Below are 18,399 nucleotides of genomic sequence, written 5' to 3' on the forward strand. Positions count from 1 at the left end.
CATTTCTGAGAGGGACCTCTGTAAAATTTCCAAAATTTTGCTGTATTGAGGTGCTACCTACAAGGTTGTCACATGGAAAACAACCACACCCTTATAAGAAAAACTAACTCACTGGTACTCCACACCACAGGGGTAAAAATTCTCCAAAGCGGACTTTCCTCAAACACATGTTCTGGAGCTGAACCCAGGCTGGCTGCCCCTGTGGCCTGGGTGCCAGAGACCCACTCGCATCCTGCGTGGGCTCAACGCCAAACTGCAGAGCAGCTGTCGGAGCTGAGTTTCAGGACATGGTTATGGCTGCAGTAATAAAGGGGAGGAGACCTCCAATACCAGTATTTTCCATGTACTATGTGGTTAAAATAGTTTCTGCAGAAGGATTCACGTAACAATCAATTAAGCCACAAAATGTTAGAGCTGAGACCTCAGAAACAAGAGTCCTGGTCTCTGCAGCCCCTCTGTCCTTGCATCATGCTAACTATTGCTCTTCCTCCGCAATGCTACTTCAAGTCACCTCTTTCTGGTTGTTTAAATTCTTTTAAAAAGTTATTCTTTTTCTGATCTGGTTATGAAAAGCTCAAAATGTTATAAAAACATGGATTACATAGTAAAGTCCCTGCATAATTCCAACACTCAGAGAGAACCATTATTAATAATCTGAGATTTACTTATTCTTGTTTGTTCTGCAGAAGGGTGCTCACTCTTTGCATTAGAAGAAGGTACAATAACAAAGCACATGCACAGTTCTGTCCTCTTTTCCTCTGGGACATTGTAGACAACTTTTCAGGCCTCTGTAACAAGTATCCATCTCTCCACATAGCTTTGTGGCAGCACACCTTTCCCTGGTAACACAGACCTCTCCTGCTCCCTCTGCTGCTCCCCCTTGCTCTCTCTTGGTCTGCATGCTCTGTCTCAGATAAATAAATCTTTAAAAAAATAAAAAATAAATTTTAAAATAGCCATTATATAATTACCTAGCCTATGACAGGCATTTTGCATACGTTACTGATTTTATTTGCCACAAAATTCTAAAGGTAGGTACTATCATCTCAGTTGTACAGAAGAATAAACTTTAATCAGAAACAACAGTAATTCATCCAAGGTCCCCATAAGCGGCAGCGGGGATGCGGGGCAAGTCTGGAATCCTGATTGATCTTTGACCTGCTCAATTGTAGATTAAAAAAAAAAACCTAGGCCAAAGTAGACAACCAATTCGCCTGAGTAACCATGATCAGAAGGCTCAAAGCTCCTTTGCTCATTTTCCTGTTATGACCTCAAGGTTGGAAGTTACATAATTTCAATGATATTAATATGTAACAGCTCTTTGATTTGTCTTCCTTTGTTAACAACACTGCCTTCTGGACTGAGGGAGCAGGCACAGAGGAGCCAGTGAACGCTACTGAAGGCATCCCAGGAATGCACAATGGCAACAATGGCGTCTCTGTAGTCTGGTAAAGCTCAAGTGGTATCATGTTGGCGGGTGTGAGCTTTAAGATTTTCTTAAATGCAAACAGTCAATGGAAACCACATTCTTAATCAGCCTCTACTGTGCTTCCAGCCCCGCCTTCCTGGCCTCCAGACTAACGCCTTCCCTGCTTTCTGCTTCTTCTGCAATTTAGAAAAAATATTTCCCTTGGTAACCATCTTCCCTGGTTACTCTCTTGGCTGTTCGCACAAAGATCTGAAAAGCATTTATCCCCAAGGGAAACAGTTATTTTAGATTTTACTAAGAAGTCAGTTAACATTTCTCAACAATCCTCTTTCTTTGTTTTAAAGAAAGCTCTGGTTTTGTTTCATTTTCAGCTGGAGACTTAAATGACACCAAGCAAAACCTACTTAGTTTAGAATTTCAGGTAAAAAAGCTTTAAATTTTAAGTTTCTACTAAAGCATGTGGAATGGTTTTAATATTTGGGCGTTTTATGTTGCAAATGTGTTTAACACTTGAGGATATTAGCTCTTACTAATAGATTTTAAAAGCTTAAAGTGTGCATTATGCTGCTTACTTGTTTTTTTCAGGATGAATACTTCCCAAGTATTTTGAACTTTTATGGAATTAGGATTAAATTTATTCTTATATGTTTAAATAGAATTACATGTTCAATAGAAGTATAAAAGTTGGTTTGAAAATTATATTCTTTATTTTTAAGACCTAAAAGAACACAAAGTATTAAAAATGTTTCTCGTTTTTAAGCCTGTTGAGTAAAGTTAAAAGAGACAACAGACATTTTGTTTTGTGTAAAAGTTTAAAATTCTCAATTTAATATTCTAAAACTTACTTAAGACAGTTGATGAAAAACTTTACATGGAGAAAAACAGTAAGTTAACCAAGACTTACAGATGGTATTTATGTCAGGATAGAACAGGAAGTGCTAGAAAGAAAAATTTACTTGATCAAAATAATACCTACTGTGATTAGAGTACCATAAAATTTTACCTCTAGAAACATATTTACTCAGTTGTAAAGATGATTAAAGTATTAAATGCACTGAAAAGGTCTATAAATCACTGAAAATAACAAAGGCCTAGGCATCAATTATAAAATCAGTATTTTGAGGCCATTTTGTAAAAATATTTTAAACATTTCAATGAGACTACTTAGATTCGGACTTTGTTAAAATTGAGATATCTCTGTAAATTTATTTTTGTACATGTATTTAGATTTCTGGATAAATAAAGGTGAGCCAATTTGGGGGAGGGAAGAGAAAGCCTAAGGGAGATATCTCCGGGGGAGGGCGAGTCCAGGTAAGGCCCTGGGACTATGGACACCTGAGACCCTCCTGGAGTTTCCCCAGAGCCCCTGTCCAGGGCTGAGCTCCTCATAACTCTCACCCATTTCAGAATGGGGAGTCTGCACAGACGGCTGTCAATGCAAGACAATTTTGAGAACTTGCTGCACACGAGGCGCAGCCACAACGCTCTCCATCAGAGCCCACATCCCCGCCTCTGGCCCAACTCCTCACCCTCTGCCCCCCTGCAGCCCACTCGGGCCCCTTGCCTACCTGTCTGCTCACTCTCGAATCTTTTACCATATCAACTGCCCGGTGGCTAACATGCATACCCTTCACATGTTAGTTCTCCTAAAACTAGGGTAAATTACATAAATGTGTTTTAATGTAGTTTCATCTCAGTGACCTCCAGCAGAGGTTTTGAAGAGACAGTAATTCCTGGACATACATACTGAGCAAAGGTCTGCATGCTGAGGTTAGCAGACAAGACAGGCTGCTCCTTGTGGAGTTGGAGTGAAGTGGTGGTGCGTCAGAGGGTAGTCCATGGGTGAAGGGCCCGGGAGGAGGACTTGGAAGATGGAGTTATAAAAAGAATCAGTGACTTTGAAGAGGACAAACCTAGTGGACGGCGCCCGCTCTCCTCTCACTACACCCCGAAAGTAACAGAAGATCTCTTGCAAACAAAGGCCAGGGGAGTATGCAGCTGTCCTAGGAGGTAAGAGGGGAGAAGCCCCTCAGACTAGGAAGAGGATGAGCAAAGGAGAGCTTGGGTGGAAGAGCAAGATGTCCGTAGATCTAAAAGATCTCAAGAACAAATTAAAACCAAAACTGAAAACAATCCTACTCATTACAGAAAGACTTGGAATATTAAAGATGAGGTGAAAATATTGCAAGGGGGGGGAAGAGATTTGTTACAAAGAGATGAGGCTGACATTTAACTTAGACTTCTCATCAGTAACACCCGACCTACAAGCGAATGGGCAACAGCTAACATTTTGGAGGAAAACAATTTTGAAATCATTATTCTACTTCCAACTAAACAATGATATATTCTGACTTAAGATTTCAAACATTTTAAAACTCAAAACATTCTTTTAGAGAAAGAGGATATATTTTAGCAGGAAAAAAAAGTGATCCGACGGAACTTCTGGTTCTGATAATGCAGACTAAGCATTTCAGGGCAGAAGCTGCTGAGAATAATCAGAGAGGAAAAGAGCAAGACTAATATTTGGGATAGAACTGAAACAAACCAGCTTTTGAACAGCTTTTCTTCTGAAGGCATCTAGAAGGAAGGTCCAGAAGAGGCAGCCTAAGAATTTCTGTGTAGCTTTAAAACAGCTTCGGGGGGATGCCTGGGTGGCTCAGGGGCTGAGCATCTGCCTTCAGTTCAGAGAGTGATCCCAGGGTCCTAAGATCGAGTCCCACATCGGGTTCCCCGCAGGGAGCCTGTTTCTCCCTCTGCCTGTGTCTGCCTGTGTGTCTCTCTCGAATAAGTAAATAAAATCTTAAAATCAATCAATCAGCCTCAGGAGGCAAGAGATAAAACTCTAGGAACTGGGGCACCTGGGAAGGCTCAGTGGGTTGAATGTCTGACTCTTGATTTCTGCTCAGGTCATGATCTCAGGGTCATGGGATGGAGCCTGTATCAGGCTCTGTGCTCAGTGACGCATCTGCTTGAGGTTTTCTCTCTTCCTCTGCTCTTCCCCACCCTGCTGCACCTGTGTGTAGGCTCTAACTCTCTCTTAAATATTTATGTGAAATCTTTAAAAACAAACACAACAGAAAAACGCCATCTAGGAACAGGGCCACAGCAGCAGCAGGGTGAAGGGAGGGTGATGCGCTTTAGTCCCAGGCTTTGGTTTGAGACCAGTTTCATCAGTAACTAGGTACAGAGAGGCTGCACTTCACATCACTCAGTCTATACCTGCTGGTGCTTAACTTCATGCCCGAAGCAGATGTAAATCCTTCTGGGATAAAGAATGTATCATCCAAGGCTTATACAACAGCTGATGCGCAATCAAAAACCATGAGGCATACAAAGAAACAGATCAAGACTACAGCTCCAAGGAAATAACAGACAATAGAAACAGACAACTCAAGCGTCCAGAAAATGGGAGTTTTCAGACACAGAGTTTTTAAAAAATGTGATTAACATGTTCAAATAGTTAAAGGATAAGAATGACACTGAGAATCAGAAACAATGAAAAGTCCCTGAAAACTTAAAAATGAAACCCCACAATAACAGAAACAAGGTGTCAATGGATGGATTTCTGCTGGAGAGACAGTAACCTGGGACAGAGGTTAAAGGAATGACCAGAATAATTCATGGAGTGACAGGGTGAAGACGACGAGAGAGCAGACACGGGGAAGCCATCACACCTGCAAGCTTGGCTCTGAATAGAAACAAGACCGAAGTGGGACAGTATTAGGTGGAGATGAGGGCTAACAAACCTCCAAATTTAATGAGGGCTGACAAGTCTCCAAATTTAATGAACATGAGGCCACAGATTCAAGAAATTCTCTAAGTCCCAAAAAGGATAAAAACAAGAAAATCTGTACAATAGAGCAAAGCAGCTGGAAACCAAAGCCAAGGACAATATCTCAATAGCAGCCAGGAAAAACGTTACTTTTAAAGGAGAAAGTAAAAAAAATAATAATAATAAAGGAGAAATCATCAAGTTGGCAGATGACTATGGAATAAAAACTAAGGAAACAAGATGTTGGAATGAAATCTTCAAAATGCTGAAACAAAAAAACTTGTCAACCTACACTTCCATGTGAGCAAATAAATTCTTTCAGAATGACATAAAATATAAATCTTTTCAGATACACACACAAAAAGAACTGGTCGCCAGCAGTCCTGCATTAAAGCAATTACTAAAAAGTGTTCTTCAATCAGAAAGAATATAACCCTGACAGAAGACTGGCCCTGTGGAACAGAATAAATAGAAACAAAAGGATAAATGTTTAGGTGATTCTAAAGCAGTGGTTTTCGGGCGGGGGCAGGACAATCCCTCCATCCCCCAGGATACACCTGCTGATGTGTGAAGACATTTTTGCTCATCATCATGGAGGAGAAGGTGCTGGTTGTTTCTACTGAGTAGAGGCCAGGGATGCTACTAAATATGCAAAGGCCAGCCTGCCACGAAAAAAGAATATCTAACCCAAATGTTAATAGTGCTATGGTTGAGAGAGCCTGACCTACATGAACAATCACTATCATCATCTTCTGAGGACTTAACATATCTAAAGGGTTAACACGATGGATACAGCAACCATGCTAGGATGTGGTGACTGGAGGTAGAGCTGTCCTGGCCCTTGTATCATCCAGGAAGAGGGAAAGGTACTAGCTCATATTTATACTAAGACTTGATAAGTTAAGATGTATGTGGTCGTCTCTACAAAGAACAAAACAGTAAAAAGTGTAAATTAGTAACAGAACAATAAAAACTCAGTAATCAATTTTAAAAAGCAAGCAAGAATACAAAAAAACAAAAACAAAAAACAAAAATCAAAAAAATCCCACAAATGAACCACAGAACAGGCAGGACAAAGCTGGAAAACAGATTTAAGCCCAAACATGTCAAGCGTGACATTAGGTATAAACAGACTAAATACTCCAATTAAAAGACAAAGATTGTCAGATTGCATTTAAAAAACTCCATGGTATGTAATAGAAAGTATATTGAAAATATAAGACTATAGTAAAATTAACAGTAAAATGATGCAACAATTATATCAAGCAGATGTGTACCAAAAGAAAGCATCTAAGTTACCAAATAAAGTAGATTTATGCAAAAACTACTAGAGATATAAAAAGTACCTAATAATAAAAGCACCAGAAAGATGTAACAATTCTATAATTATAATTCTATAATTGTTCTATATAATTTGAATATACCTACAACAGTCTCAAAATACAATAATAAATATGACAAATGACTTATAAATATTACACTGTATCCAAAAATAAATCCGAGGGATAATATTGTTCAAAAACAAAGGAGACTCTATTATTATTTTTAAACTGAAAATTAAAAGAACACAAAAATACTTCCAAAATGGGATCCCTGGGTGACTCAGTGGTTTAGTGCCTATCTTCAGCCCAGGGCATGATCCTGGAGCCCCGGGATTGAGTCCCACTTCGGGCTCCCTGCCTGGAGCCTGCTTCTCTTTCTGCCTGTGTCTCTGCCTCTCTCCTTGTCTATCTTTGTGTCTCTCATAAATAAATAAATAAAATCTTAAAAAAAAAAAAAAAAAAACTTCCAAAAGATATCTGCATGAGAATATTTGTAACAGTGAAAACCTGGCAAAGAATTTAAATATCTGTCACCAAATTGTTAAATAACTTATGGAATGAAAATAGAGTGGACAGACTAGATGGATTTATATATATTGACATATATGTCCACAGTTTATTAATGAGTGAAGGGAAAATAGGTTGTAGCATAAGATATATTAAACAATTCCATTTATGTTTAAATATATGAGTTTATATATGTTTAGAGGGGTCACAAAAAATGCACTGAACTAGAGAGTGGAAAACTAGGTCCCTTAAGACAAATTCTGTTTTTTAAACAAGGTACCATGAGAACATAGTCACGCCCATTCTGTTTACTTACTGCCTGGAGCCTACTTTGGGCAACAACAACAAAGCTGAGTAGTTTCAACAGAGACGGTTGGCCCATGAAGCCTAAAATATTTACCTTCTGAACCTTGGAAGAAAAAGTGTGCCTGTCCTTGTACCAAACTATGAATTATGATTAAGGCAATGTATTTTTTTCTGCCTTATAAACATATACATCGTTTTGTATATACTTTAACACATTTAAACATCTAAGGAAGATGTTAAAAAAACTATAAACTCTGGAGAGAGGAAAGTGTGTGAACATGGCTTGTATCTTTATTTTTTAATTTAATTTTTAAATACATTTATTTATTTAAGTCATTTCTACTCCAACATGGGGTTTGAACTCATGACTCCAATATCAAGGGTCACACATTCTTCAAACTAAGCCAGCCAGCCACTCCCACAGCTTCTATCTTTAGATCTCTTCTGGGCTTTCCTATGGACAACAAACTGGAGCCCACCCTAGCGAAGAATGTGCAGCCAGAGCGACCTGAGCACTAAACAGTCTGCCAGTCCTGGGGAAGGAGACTTGTAGGACTCGGGGCAGGTCTGCATGGTACACAGTGGAGCACCCTTATAAATGCCCGAGGTTGCTGAGAAACACAGCTGCACCTGAGCACAACAGAATTCAAACCGGAAGTAGGATCATTCAAGGACCATTCAGTTCCCGTCACATGAGCATATAAGACTTGGAAATGAGAGCAAAAGAAAACGGCATCTAAACAGGAAAAAACCCTGGCAAAGAGATCACCGTATGGAAATGGTTTGTTTATAAGTTATCACTAAAGACCCCACCTAGTCATGATTCATTAGACTGTGCCTGTAAACAGTGTGCGTCTATCTTATTAAAAACCTCTATATCTGCTCCTCTAAACCAGGGCTTCTTTATGTAGACACTGACATGGTGGGCTGCCAGGGCCCTGTCACGGTGGGTGGTCCTGGGCTCTGTGGGAAAACCCCCACACATGGGGAGTCAAGAGTGCCCCTCCCATTGGTGACTAGGAGGGGAGTCCACACACTACCAAATGTCCCCAGGGGCAAACGTGTCCCTGGCTGAGAAGCACTACTGTCAGTGGTGGGCTGGCAAGCTTGTCCTGCACACAGTATTTATATTTGCAGGCCGTCTGTTAGCATCTGTTCAACTACTCAACCACGCCCTTTAATGGAAAAGTCGCCCAAAGTAACACACAGATAATTGAGCATGACTGCTCCTGTAAAACTTTATGTAGGAGTACTGAAATCTTAATTTCATATGATCTGTCAATTATTCTTCTTTAAAATTTTAAAGCCATTTAAAAACATAAAAGCCACTTTAGCTTGTCAGCTGTATTTAGAAACAAGCAACAGATGACTCTATTTGGCTTCTAGTCTCCCAGTGTCCTGAGCATGGATCTGACCCATGAGCCCCAGAGTCTGGTCCCCATAGTCCCCCATGACAGGACTCCACCTGTGTCTGAGGGAAGTGTGAGGCCATACAACATCACTAGAAGGTTCCCACCAGTGGGGATTTTGTTCATTATGACTTAGATGTGACCCCAAACAGCCACCCTGATATCAAGGCAGTACCCCAATCCAAATACAATGGCGAGGACTGTTGAAAATTAAAGTGCGCTTGAAGTACACACGTAAAACCATAACCACAATCAAGAAAATGAATATACCCACCATCCCCAAAAGCTTCCCCATGACCCTTGGTAATCTCCTACACATGCCTAACTGCCAACTCACCCCCATTCCTGCTGAAGCAAGCACAGATACATTTCCGTGCAGAAAAGTTTGCATCTCCTACAAATGGAATCATGTATACGCCCTCTGTATAAGATTTCTTTTATTCAACATAATTATTCTGAGGTTTATCCAGTGTTGCTATGTAGTATTCCACTGTATGGATATGGTACCATTTGTTTATCTACTAACACACTGCTAGACATTTGGATGGCTTCCCCTTTTTGTCTAGAGCAAAAAGCAAGCTGCCATGAACATTCACAATTAAGTCAGTGTGTGGACATATGTTTTTGTTTCTCTTGAGTGAACATCTAGCAGCAGAATGGCTGGGTAAATGGTAGGTGAATGCTGCACTTTAGAAGAAACTGCCAAACTGTTTTCCAGAAATGTTCATGTGGTTTTGCATTACCAACAGCATTGTAAGTGAATTCTAGTCACTCCACGTACTTGTCAGCACCTGCCACAGCCTCTTTTAAGTTGTTCCAACTGATGTGCATTGCTATCTCACTGAGGTTTTAATCTGCATTTCCCTAATGACGAATGGTTTTGAACACCTTCTCATGTGCTTCTTTGCCATTTGTGAATCTTCTTTGGTGACTGTGTTCAAAACTTTGGGCTTTTAAAAACAGAGTTTTCTTTGCATGATTGAATTGCAAGACTTCTTTACTCTTGATACATGTTCCTTCCTGAATATATATTTTGCAAACATTTTCTCCAGTATGTGGTAGTATCCTATTGTTAATAGTGAAGAGAAAAAGCTTTCAATTTTGATGAAGTCCAATTAAAAATGTATTTCTTGCTTTTTATTGCATACTTAAGTAATCTTTGCTAAATCCAAGGTCATCAGAATTTTTCTTATATTTTCTTCTACAAGTTTTATACTTTTTGCTCTTATATTCATTTATGATCGATTTTCTGTATTATACATGACTATGCACTTACTCTAGGTACCATGTGTTGAAAAGATCCTCCTCTCTACATTAGATCGCTCTCCCAACTGCCTGTGCAGGTTTGGTCTCCTTCTGAACCGCCCATTTCGTCCCAACACCAGCATCACACTACCACTACTTCCTCACCTTTATAGTGATAATCCTCCAAATGTGTTTCTCTCTCTCTTCCAAGGTTGCTTTGGCTATTCTAGGCTCTTCACATTTACATAAAAATTTTAGAATCACCTTACCATTAAAAAACAACAAAACAAAAAGGCCCTGTTGGAATTTTGGCCAGCTTTGTGACAAACCTATAGATTAACTTTATAGAATTGAGAATTTAAACCTGAGTCATCTAACCTATATACACTGTATATATCCCTTATATAGGTGCCTTTTCCATTTACTTCAGCCATACTTCATAGTTTTCAGGACTGCAATCTTTTACGTCTTTTGTCAGAAGTATCTCTAAGTATTTCACATTTTAATGCCTTTTTATTTTAGAAATTTTTTTTTAATTTTTATTTATTTATGATAGTCACAGAGAGATAGAGAGAGAGAGGCAGAGGCACAGGCAGAGGGAGAAGCAGGCTCCATGCACCGGGAGCCCGACGTGGGACTCGATCCCGGGTCTCCAGGATCGCGCCCTGGGCCAAAGGCAGGCACCAAACCGCTGCGCCACCCAGGGATCCCTGCCTTTTTATTTTAAATGATGTTGTATTTTTAACTTAACTTTCTCATTGTTGTTAGCATATTGAATTAATCTTGATTTCTGTATATTGATCTTATATCCTGAAACCTTGCTATAAACTCAGCTGCAGCTTTTTTTGTTGGCATAGGATTTCTACATACATGAATAAGACATTTGTGCAACATCAATTTCTTTTCCAGTCTGGATGCATTTTGTTTCTTGGTCTTATGTTACTGTACCAGCCAGAACACCCAATAAAATGTTGACTGTGGGTCGTGAGACCAGACATCCTTTCATGTTCCTAATCTTTTTTTTTTTTTTTTTTTTTAAGATTTTATTTATTTATTTGAGAAACAGAGGCAGAGACACAGGAAGAGGGAGAAGCAGGCAGAGGGAGAAGCATGCTCCATGCAGGGAGCCTGACATGGGACTTGATCCCGGGTCTCATGCCCTGGGCTGAAGGTGGCACTAAATCGCTGAGCCACCCGGGCTGCCCCATGTTCCTGATCTTAATGGGAAAACACTGTATTTCAAAATTAAGCACGGTGTTAGCATGTTTTTATATATGACAATGATCAAATTTAGGTTCACAGAAAGTTGCAACTCACAAAACTACATTGACATGTCATTATCAAGTCCATAATTTTCATTACAGTTCACTCTTGATGGCATACATTCTATGGATCTGGACAAAAGTGTCACAATAGGTGTCCATCATTATGGTACCATACAGAGTATTCTGACTGTACCCTAAAAATTCTCTGTGCTCCATCTATTCATCCTTCCCCCTGGCACCAATTCCTGGCAGCAACTCATTTTTACTGTGTCTACAGTTTTGCCTTTTCCAGAATGTCACAGAGTTGGAATATTACAATATTAGCCTTTTCAGATTGGCTTCTTTCACTAAGTAAAACTTTTGACTGGCCTAACTTTTCATGGCCTAATGGTCCATTTTTTTTTAGTGCTTATTAATATTCCCTTGAGTAGATGGACCATTGTTTATCCACCTACCTACTGAAGGACATCTTGGTTGCTTCTAAGTTTGCTGTAAACATCCGCATGCAGGATTTTGTGTGAACATATGTTTTCAGGCCCTTGGGTAAATACTGAGGAGCATGATTGCTGGGTTACATGGTAAGAGTGTGTTCAGTTTCTAAGAAACTGCCAAACTATGTTCCAAAGTGGCTGTGCCAGTCTGCATTCCCTCCAGCCACGAATGTTGAGTTCCTGCTGCTCTATATCCTTCTTAGCATTTTGTGTTGTCTGGTGTTTTTTTATTTTGGCCATTCTAATAGATGTATAGATGTCCAGTGGTATCTCATTGTTTTTTAGTTTGAGAGAGAATGTGAATGGGAGGGTGGGACAGAGGGAGAGAGAATCCCAAGCAGACTCGATGCTCAGCACAGAGCCTCATGCAGGGCTCAGTCTCACAACCCTGAGATCATGACCTGAGCCAAAATCAAGAGTCAGATGCTCAACCAACTGAGCCACTCAGGCACCCCATTTCAGTGTTTTAACTACTATCTACTATTTTTAAAATCTGTATGAGACAGCAGAGTAGAAATTGTGGATGTTGACTGTAGATTTATCTTCTTTCTGTAGTTCCACTTGCACCTTCATGCTATTTGGAAACTGTATTATTCAGCATATAAAGGTTTGAGATTGTTTTGTCTTCGGGAAGAATAGATCCCTTTAACATTATGCAAGGCTTTCCTCATGCTTGGCAATATGATTATCTTATCTACTTGAACTTATGTTAATACAGACACTCCATTTTTCTTTTGATTAGTGTTACCACAATATAAAAATTTCCCACCCTTTTAATTTTAACCCATTTGCATCTTTATATTTAGCATGAGTTTCTTACAGGCAGCAAAAGTTGGGTCATGCTTTAAAAAAAAAAATCTAACCTAATAGTCTATGCTTTTTAATTGTGGCATTTAACTAATTTACATTTAATGTGTTCTATAAATTTGTTTTGGATAATTTTTATTATTCCATTCGATCTCTTTTATTGCCTTATTTACTATAACTCTTTTTTTGTTTAGTGGTTATCTTAGGGGTTCAAGCATATGCATCTTTAACTTATTATGGCTTGGGAATCCCTGGGTAGCTCAGTGCTTTAGCGCCTACCTTTGGCCAAGGGCGTGATCCTGGAGTCCCGGGATTAAGTCCCACATCGGGTTCCCTGCATGGAGCCTGCTTCTCCCTCTGCCTGTGTCTCTGCCTCTCTCTCTCTCCTCTGTGTCTTTCATGAATAAATAATAAAATCTTTTAAAAAATAATAACCTATTATAGCTTATCTTCAAGGGATATTATTCCACTTCATAGAAAAGAACCTTACCACAGTATGTGCACATCTCCTCTTTCCTCCTTTATGCTTCTGTTCTCATACATTTTAATTCTACTTATGTTGTAACCCCCCTAAATACAGTATTATTATTATATGAACATAATCTTTATGGACCATTTTTCCTCCACCTTTGTGTGCCTAAGTTTTCACCAGACTCCCAAACACCTACTGGGTGATCTGGAACATGGTCACATTATTGCATACAGTGGATTCTTCAGAGATGCATGCTGTTCATTAGTCTGGGGTGGACTGTTTCCCTTGTTGTGCCAGGGCCCTTCTGAACACTTTACCTGATGCCCTGTGCAGGTTTCCCAGGCTGACTGGTGGGCACCCAAACTCTGGCCATCTTTTACAAGCCCCAGAGATTTTCCCTTTTGTGTACAGTAGTTCTTTCTGCCGTGTCGAGAAGTTCACTCATGCAGACATGCTAATCAGAATTCAGCTGAAGACTTGAGGTCTCTGGAAGGCTTTGCGGGGGCAGCCCTCCTCTCTACTATCTGCTCTGCAAACTCTTGCCCCAGGGAAACCAGGACTTTGCTGGGTCCCCTCCCTGAGCTGCAGCATGAAGAGAGGCTCACCTTGGACTTGTTTGCCCTCCCGACCTGTCCAGAGGTCAATGTCCTATGCTGCTTCATGTCTAATGTTTGAAAAACATAGCCTCATGCTTTTGTCCTAATTTTAATAAGTTATCTTGGGTGGTGTCTCTGTTACCCCATTTTGGCTAGAAGCAGAAGTCACAAAACTGCTATAATGGCTGATGGGTTCTCTATGAGGTGACCATGAACTAACTTTTAGCTTCTCTAGGAGTCGCTGCCTCCTGGATCCACTCTGGTCACTAATTGCACAACTGGAAGGAATATCAGCAATGCGGGGATGGCAACCCCGATGAAGAGTGCTCACATTCTTGACCTCTTGGTGATGTACACATGGAGAATGTGTGTGACATCTGTACTTAGGCAAAGACCCGTGGTGGCAACCTTGTGTTTGCTACAACCATTATAGGTTTCTATTGGTAGAAGTCACGATATTTGGCTAGACTGACACAGATCATCCTCAGTTCCTGTACATTTAGGGGGTAGGCACTGTGGCATGAGGAAGGCCTCAACTCACCTCCCTGTACATGGTTTTCCATTCAGATGCCCTTTGGGGTTCCTACAACCTGCCCACAGATTTTCAAAGCAGACCTGTAACATAGTAGCGTCTGATGTCAGCAGAGCACTTTATTTCACACAGAAAGGTTGAACCCAAAGCTTACAGGGCCTATTTCCTAAGGTCCCAGCAAGATTGCTGGGTTCACAGTCTATGGCCAAGGTTTTGACCCTTTGAGCCTTCAAAATCCCTCCTCTGCAGCTTGGAATTTTAATCTCTGTACATGCATCACCTTAAACCCTTTACCATTCCTTCCAGGGTGACATTTTCTGAAATGTTAACAGTTTTGCTCTGACCAACAGAGGTGTCACTCAGTGAGGCAGGCTGTGAGGAGGGGTAAATCTCATCACCAAGCAAGGCTGCCACTTAAGCTAATGATCCTAGGTCCTTAGCATCCCTGAGGTTTTAGGTTCTCCTCCATCTTGCGGTACTGACAGCGAGGGAACCTGAGTGAACAGCAGAGGGGAGAGCTGCCAGGCAGAGGCCATGGGGGAGATGCCGGCTCTCAGTTTAAAGGGGAATAGATGCCATGCAGACTTCCTTGCAGGACTAACCATGGTCAAAGTTGTGGCCAGGTGAATCCTTTAACCAGCCCCTACAATCAATCACCTTGTGGAAGGTTTCTCTGTATTTTCTCTGCTCCCTGACTTCACAGGGCCTGGACAAACGTGTTTAACCACACTACCACAACCACATGTGGTCTTCAGCACCAGATGTATGAGTATTCATTTCACCAATACCTTTTTCACCTTTACAACATGCAAGGTCCTGTGGTGCTCTTGAGACCAGTTACTTAAGAGTTTTTCTTTGTCTGTCTTACATCTTTACAACTGACGCTAGTTGGCTGTTATTTTTACAGGGTGCAGTCATGCCCCTTCTTCCTAACAAAGGAAATTATAAAGCCAGAGGACAGAAGAACCAAAGAGCAGAGCAGGGGACAGGGCTGAGGGTGGGGCAAGTCAGAGGATGACCTGGCAACCCTGGGTAGAGCAACCCTGGGTAATCTGAGGACACAGCAAAGCTGTCCAGAGATAGCTCACCAAAGCACAGCTTAGAGGCCAAGCAAACGGTCTAGTAATTGGAGCCTTACTAGCACACCCGTTTGTGTACCACTGTCTGTTCTCACACTGTAAGAGCCAAGTGGAGTAGCCGTGACACACAATGTGTAACCTGTAAAGCCTAAAATATTTAATATCTGGTTTTTAATAGAAAAAAGTTGCCTTATGCCTGATCTAGAGGTAAAGATATTAATTAAAAGTTCTTTGATTCTGATAGAAGAATTCTAGATTCTGATTTGGCAGTAACACAACAGCACATAGTCCACATATTATGTGTGTCATTTCTCCAAGATGCTGTTGAGGCACACAAGCGATAATAAGCCAATTTTCAAAGGTAAAAATTAGGCACTACTAAATCTAAAATTCTGCTTCCTTTTCATTCTAGAAATTGGATGGTGAAAAAGGCAAGCATGAAGTTTGCAGGTCTGCTTTGTGTCCTTCTGCTTATCGTTTTTCAAACCGATTTTGGACAAAATGAAGAAACACCTAGGAAACAAAGGAGGAGGGTGTATTACAGAAGATTGAGGAAAAGCTCCTCACCCAGCCGCAGATCCAGCGGGCAGCTGGGGATCCAGCAGACAGTGGTCACACCAACAGCAACAATTCCTGTGCTTAACCTGGATTATAGCACAGAGGAAAAGTCTGACTCCTTTTTAAGTTTTCTTGTAGTAGAATCAAGCTATAATGTGTTACCAGGTAAGAAACCAGTAGGGGAGGGAGGAGAAACAGAACCTCCATAAAGATAATTTTCCAAAAAATTTTTTCAAGTTATTATATGGTTATTAATATATTATAATTTTAGGTTATATTTTCAAATTAATATATACTAAATATATATTTTCAAATTATTATAATATCAAGATACTCTATCTTTTGGTTTAGTCTATAATAAGTTTTGAAATAATTTAAAATTTCATTTATAGAATTTAATTATAATACAAAATTATAGCTATCCCACAACTATATTTATAAAACCATAGTTACTATTTTGGTCTATTATTTTCTAGTATTTCCTATGCCATGTATTTCAAATAGCTGGATTCATAATACAGATAATATACCTAGTAAGGTTGTAACTTGCTTTTTCATTTATAATGATAGAGCATCTGGGACACAGAAACAAATTATTCAGATGATTCTATGAATACATAGCTGTTAACTATTTTCAACCAAAAAGTTGCCTTAAGCCACTGAATTTATCTTATGCAGATGAAACTGCTGGGTAGGTCCTGAATGGTGAGGGAAAGGAGGGGATGGGGGGAATGAATGTGAGAGCCCACCCACAGGTGGGACTGGGGATTCTAGGTTGGAAGGCAGCATCTGCTCTCACATTCCAATCAAGGCAGGTGGTCTGATGGCTCCCTTGGTTGACATACTTGTCCACATGTCTACAACCCTGGACATAGAGAAATCGCTGTACTGAAAACAATTCACAGGAACGGCACCAATGATGTGTGAGCTAGTTTTCAGTAACACAGTAACTCTAAAGAAACGGTCAGTTGCAATGCCTGGCTCTGCCTTCCCCGTCTGCACACTGGCAGGAGTGAGACGTGGGCTCATCATTGGTGTCATTCTTGCTCTCTGCCCTCTGGCACCCAAGGGAACTACCACGCCGTGTCTCTTCTGAATTTAGGTAAGGCTGCATCATTTGTTTTGGTCAAGGTACTGAGGCACTTTTAGGGCTTGTGTGGGATTCACAACCTCCCATCCCTCCCTCTGCTTTGGAGATGCAGAAGCTGCTGTCTCTGTGACCATCACTACCGCAGCCCCAGTGTGCCCAGTGGACACATGGCACAGAGGAGGAACTGCTGAGATCTGGGGGGGAGGGGGGTGCTGCTATATAACTAAGTCACCCAGACAGATATGGTACAGAGGTACGGCTCAGAGCCTAAACCACAGGCTGAAAGCAGAGCACACAGAAGCCTCTATTGGGTCACGTATCTGGGGTCTATTTACCCCATGTGAGAACGCACCCTGGTGTGATCCTATCCGTTCAACTCGACACTGTGCTCACCCTCATCCACCATACTGGCGACCATATGAGGAACTTACTATGCTCCCACTTCTCTTCTAGGAAAGAAGGGACACTGTCTGGTGAATGGGATGACCATGTACAACAGAGCGGTGTGGTCTCCTGAGCCGTGCACTACCTGCCTCTGCTCAAATGGAAGAGTGCTTTGTGATGAGATGATGTGCCACCCTCTGACGTGCCCCCAGACAGTTAGGCCTGAAGGGGAGTGCTGCTCTGTCTGCTCTGACACAGGTACAAGTATTTACCCACAACAAAGTATCACATGTGACAGTCTTCAATTCTGTTGTTTTTGTTACTACCTTAGCTTTTAGATTATGGTAAACTAGTCATCAAGGTACTTAGAGTACTGGCAAGTAATGATAAACATACCAGGTATTTGGGAAAATCAATGGTAGGGGACAGAAATACAGATCTTGCCTGTGTAGTTCTGGCTCCATCCGGAACCCCTCTAAGGGGCAGGGACAGTCTGCAGAGCCCACAACACCCTGTGCTGTGCAAGGGAAGAGCATGGCTTGGCTCCCTGCATGGAGTTGCTCCCCTAATTCAACTCAGTGCACGCATAGGTTAAGACTGCAATGAGGGATGACCAAGGACTCCTGACGAACACAGGGAAGGGGGTTTACACTTCGAGAGAACAAAGCCCAGTGTCTCCTGCCACCAGCAACCTGCACTCATTACCACTCAGGAAAGTGGATAAGTGCTGGTGCTTGGCCCTACAGGAAAGCCCTGGGGCCTGCGGGGCACTCACCAGCCCCTGCTCTCCATGGCTCATACTCGGGGACAGCAGATGCCCCCAAGAAGAGCCCAACCAGTGCCTCAAGAAAGAGACAAATGGGTGGTAAATTCATGGGAAGGAATAGGCATTTCCTCTTATCTACAGTTAAGGCAGCTTGTTTCCATGCACACAGGACAGCCACGGGGTGGGTACCAGGAGGACTTCAGAGCACTTAGGAGCTAGCTGTATGCTAGTGCATACGACCGCCTGTCTCACTTGGGGGCTGTGCCTCTAATAGTGTCAGCAAACACACAGGTAGGATTCAGGAATGAGCAGACAGGGTTCAAAGGCCTTGTAATAATCTTGAAATATTGAGGTTATTTTGGAAAAATA

At 41.2% G+C, this 18,399-nt stretch overlaps 2 protein-coding genes across 8 annotated transcripts in view; one reads left to right on the forward strand and one right to left on the reverse strand.

Annotated features, from left to right (window-relative positions):
* LOC121485690 (centromere protein P) overlaps positions 1–18,399 on the reverse strand; it is a 222,021-nt gene that overhangs the window by 30,798 nt on the left and 172,824 nt on the right. The gene's annotated exons all lie outside the window — the stretch shown is intronic.
* ECM2 (extracellular matrix protein 2) overlaps positions 1,319–18,399 on the forward strand; it is a 33,356-nt gene continuing 16,275 nt past the window's right edge. For 3 of the 6 annotated variants that reach the window (XM_041746377.1, XM_041746382.1, XM_041746381.1), the window contains exons 1-3: positions 1,696–1,850; positions 15,645–15,955; positions 17,334–17,522. In XM_041746377.1, coding sequence (XP_041602311.1) covers positions 15,652–15,955; positions 17,334–17,522 — 493 coding nt within the window. In that variant the 5' untranslated portion in view covers positions 1,696–1,850; positions 15,645–15,651. Of the gene's footprint in view, positions 1,449–1,694; positions 1,851–15,644; positions 15,956–17,333; positions 17,523–18,399 lie in introns of those variants that run through there. The other 3 variants (XM_041746378.1, XM_041746379.1, XM_041746383.1) reach the window with 3 other exon arrangements.

Source organism: Vulpes lagopus, chromosome 2 (genome assembly GCF_018345385.1).
Source record: "Vulpes lagopus strain Blue_001 chromosome 2, ASM1834538v1, whole genome shotgun sequence".
NCBI classification, from domain to species: domain Eukaryota; kingdom Metazoa; phylum Chordata; class Mammalia; order Carnivora; family Canidae; genus Vulpes; species Vulpes lagopus.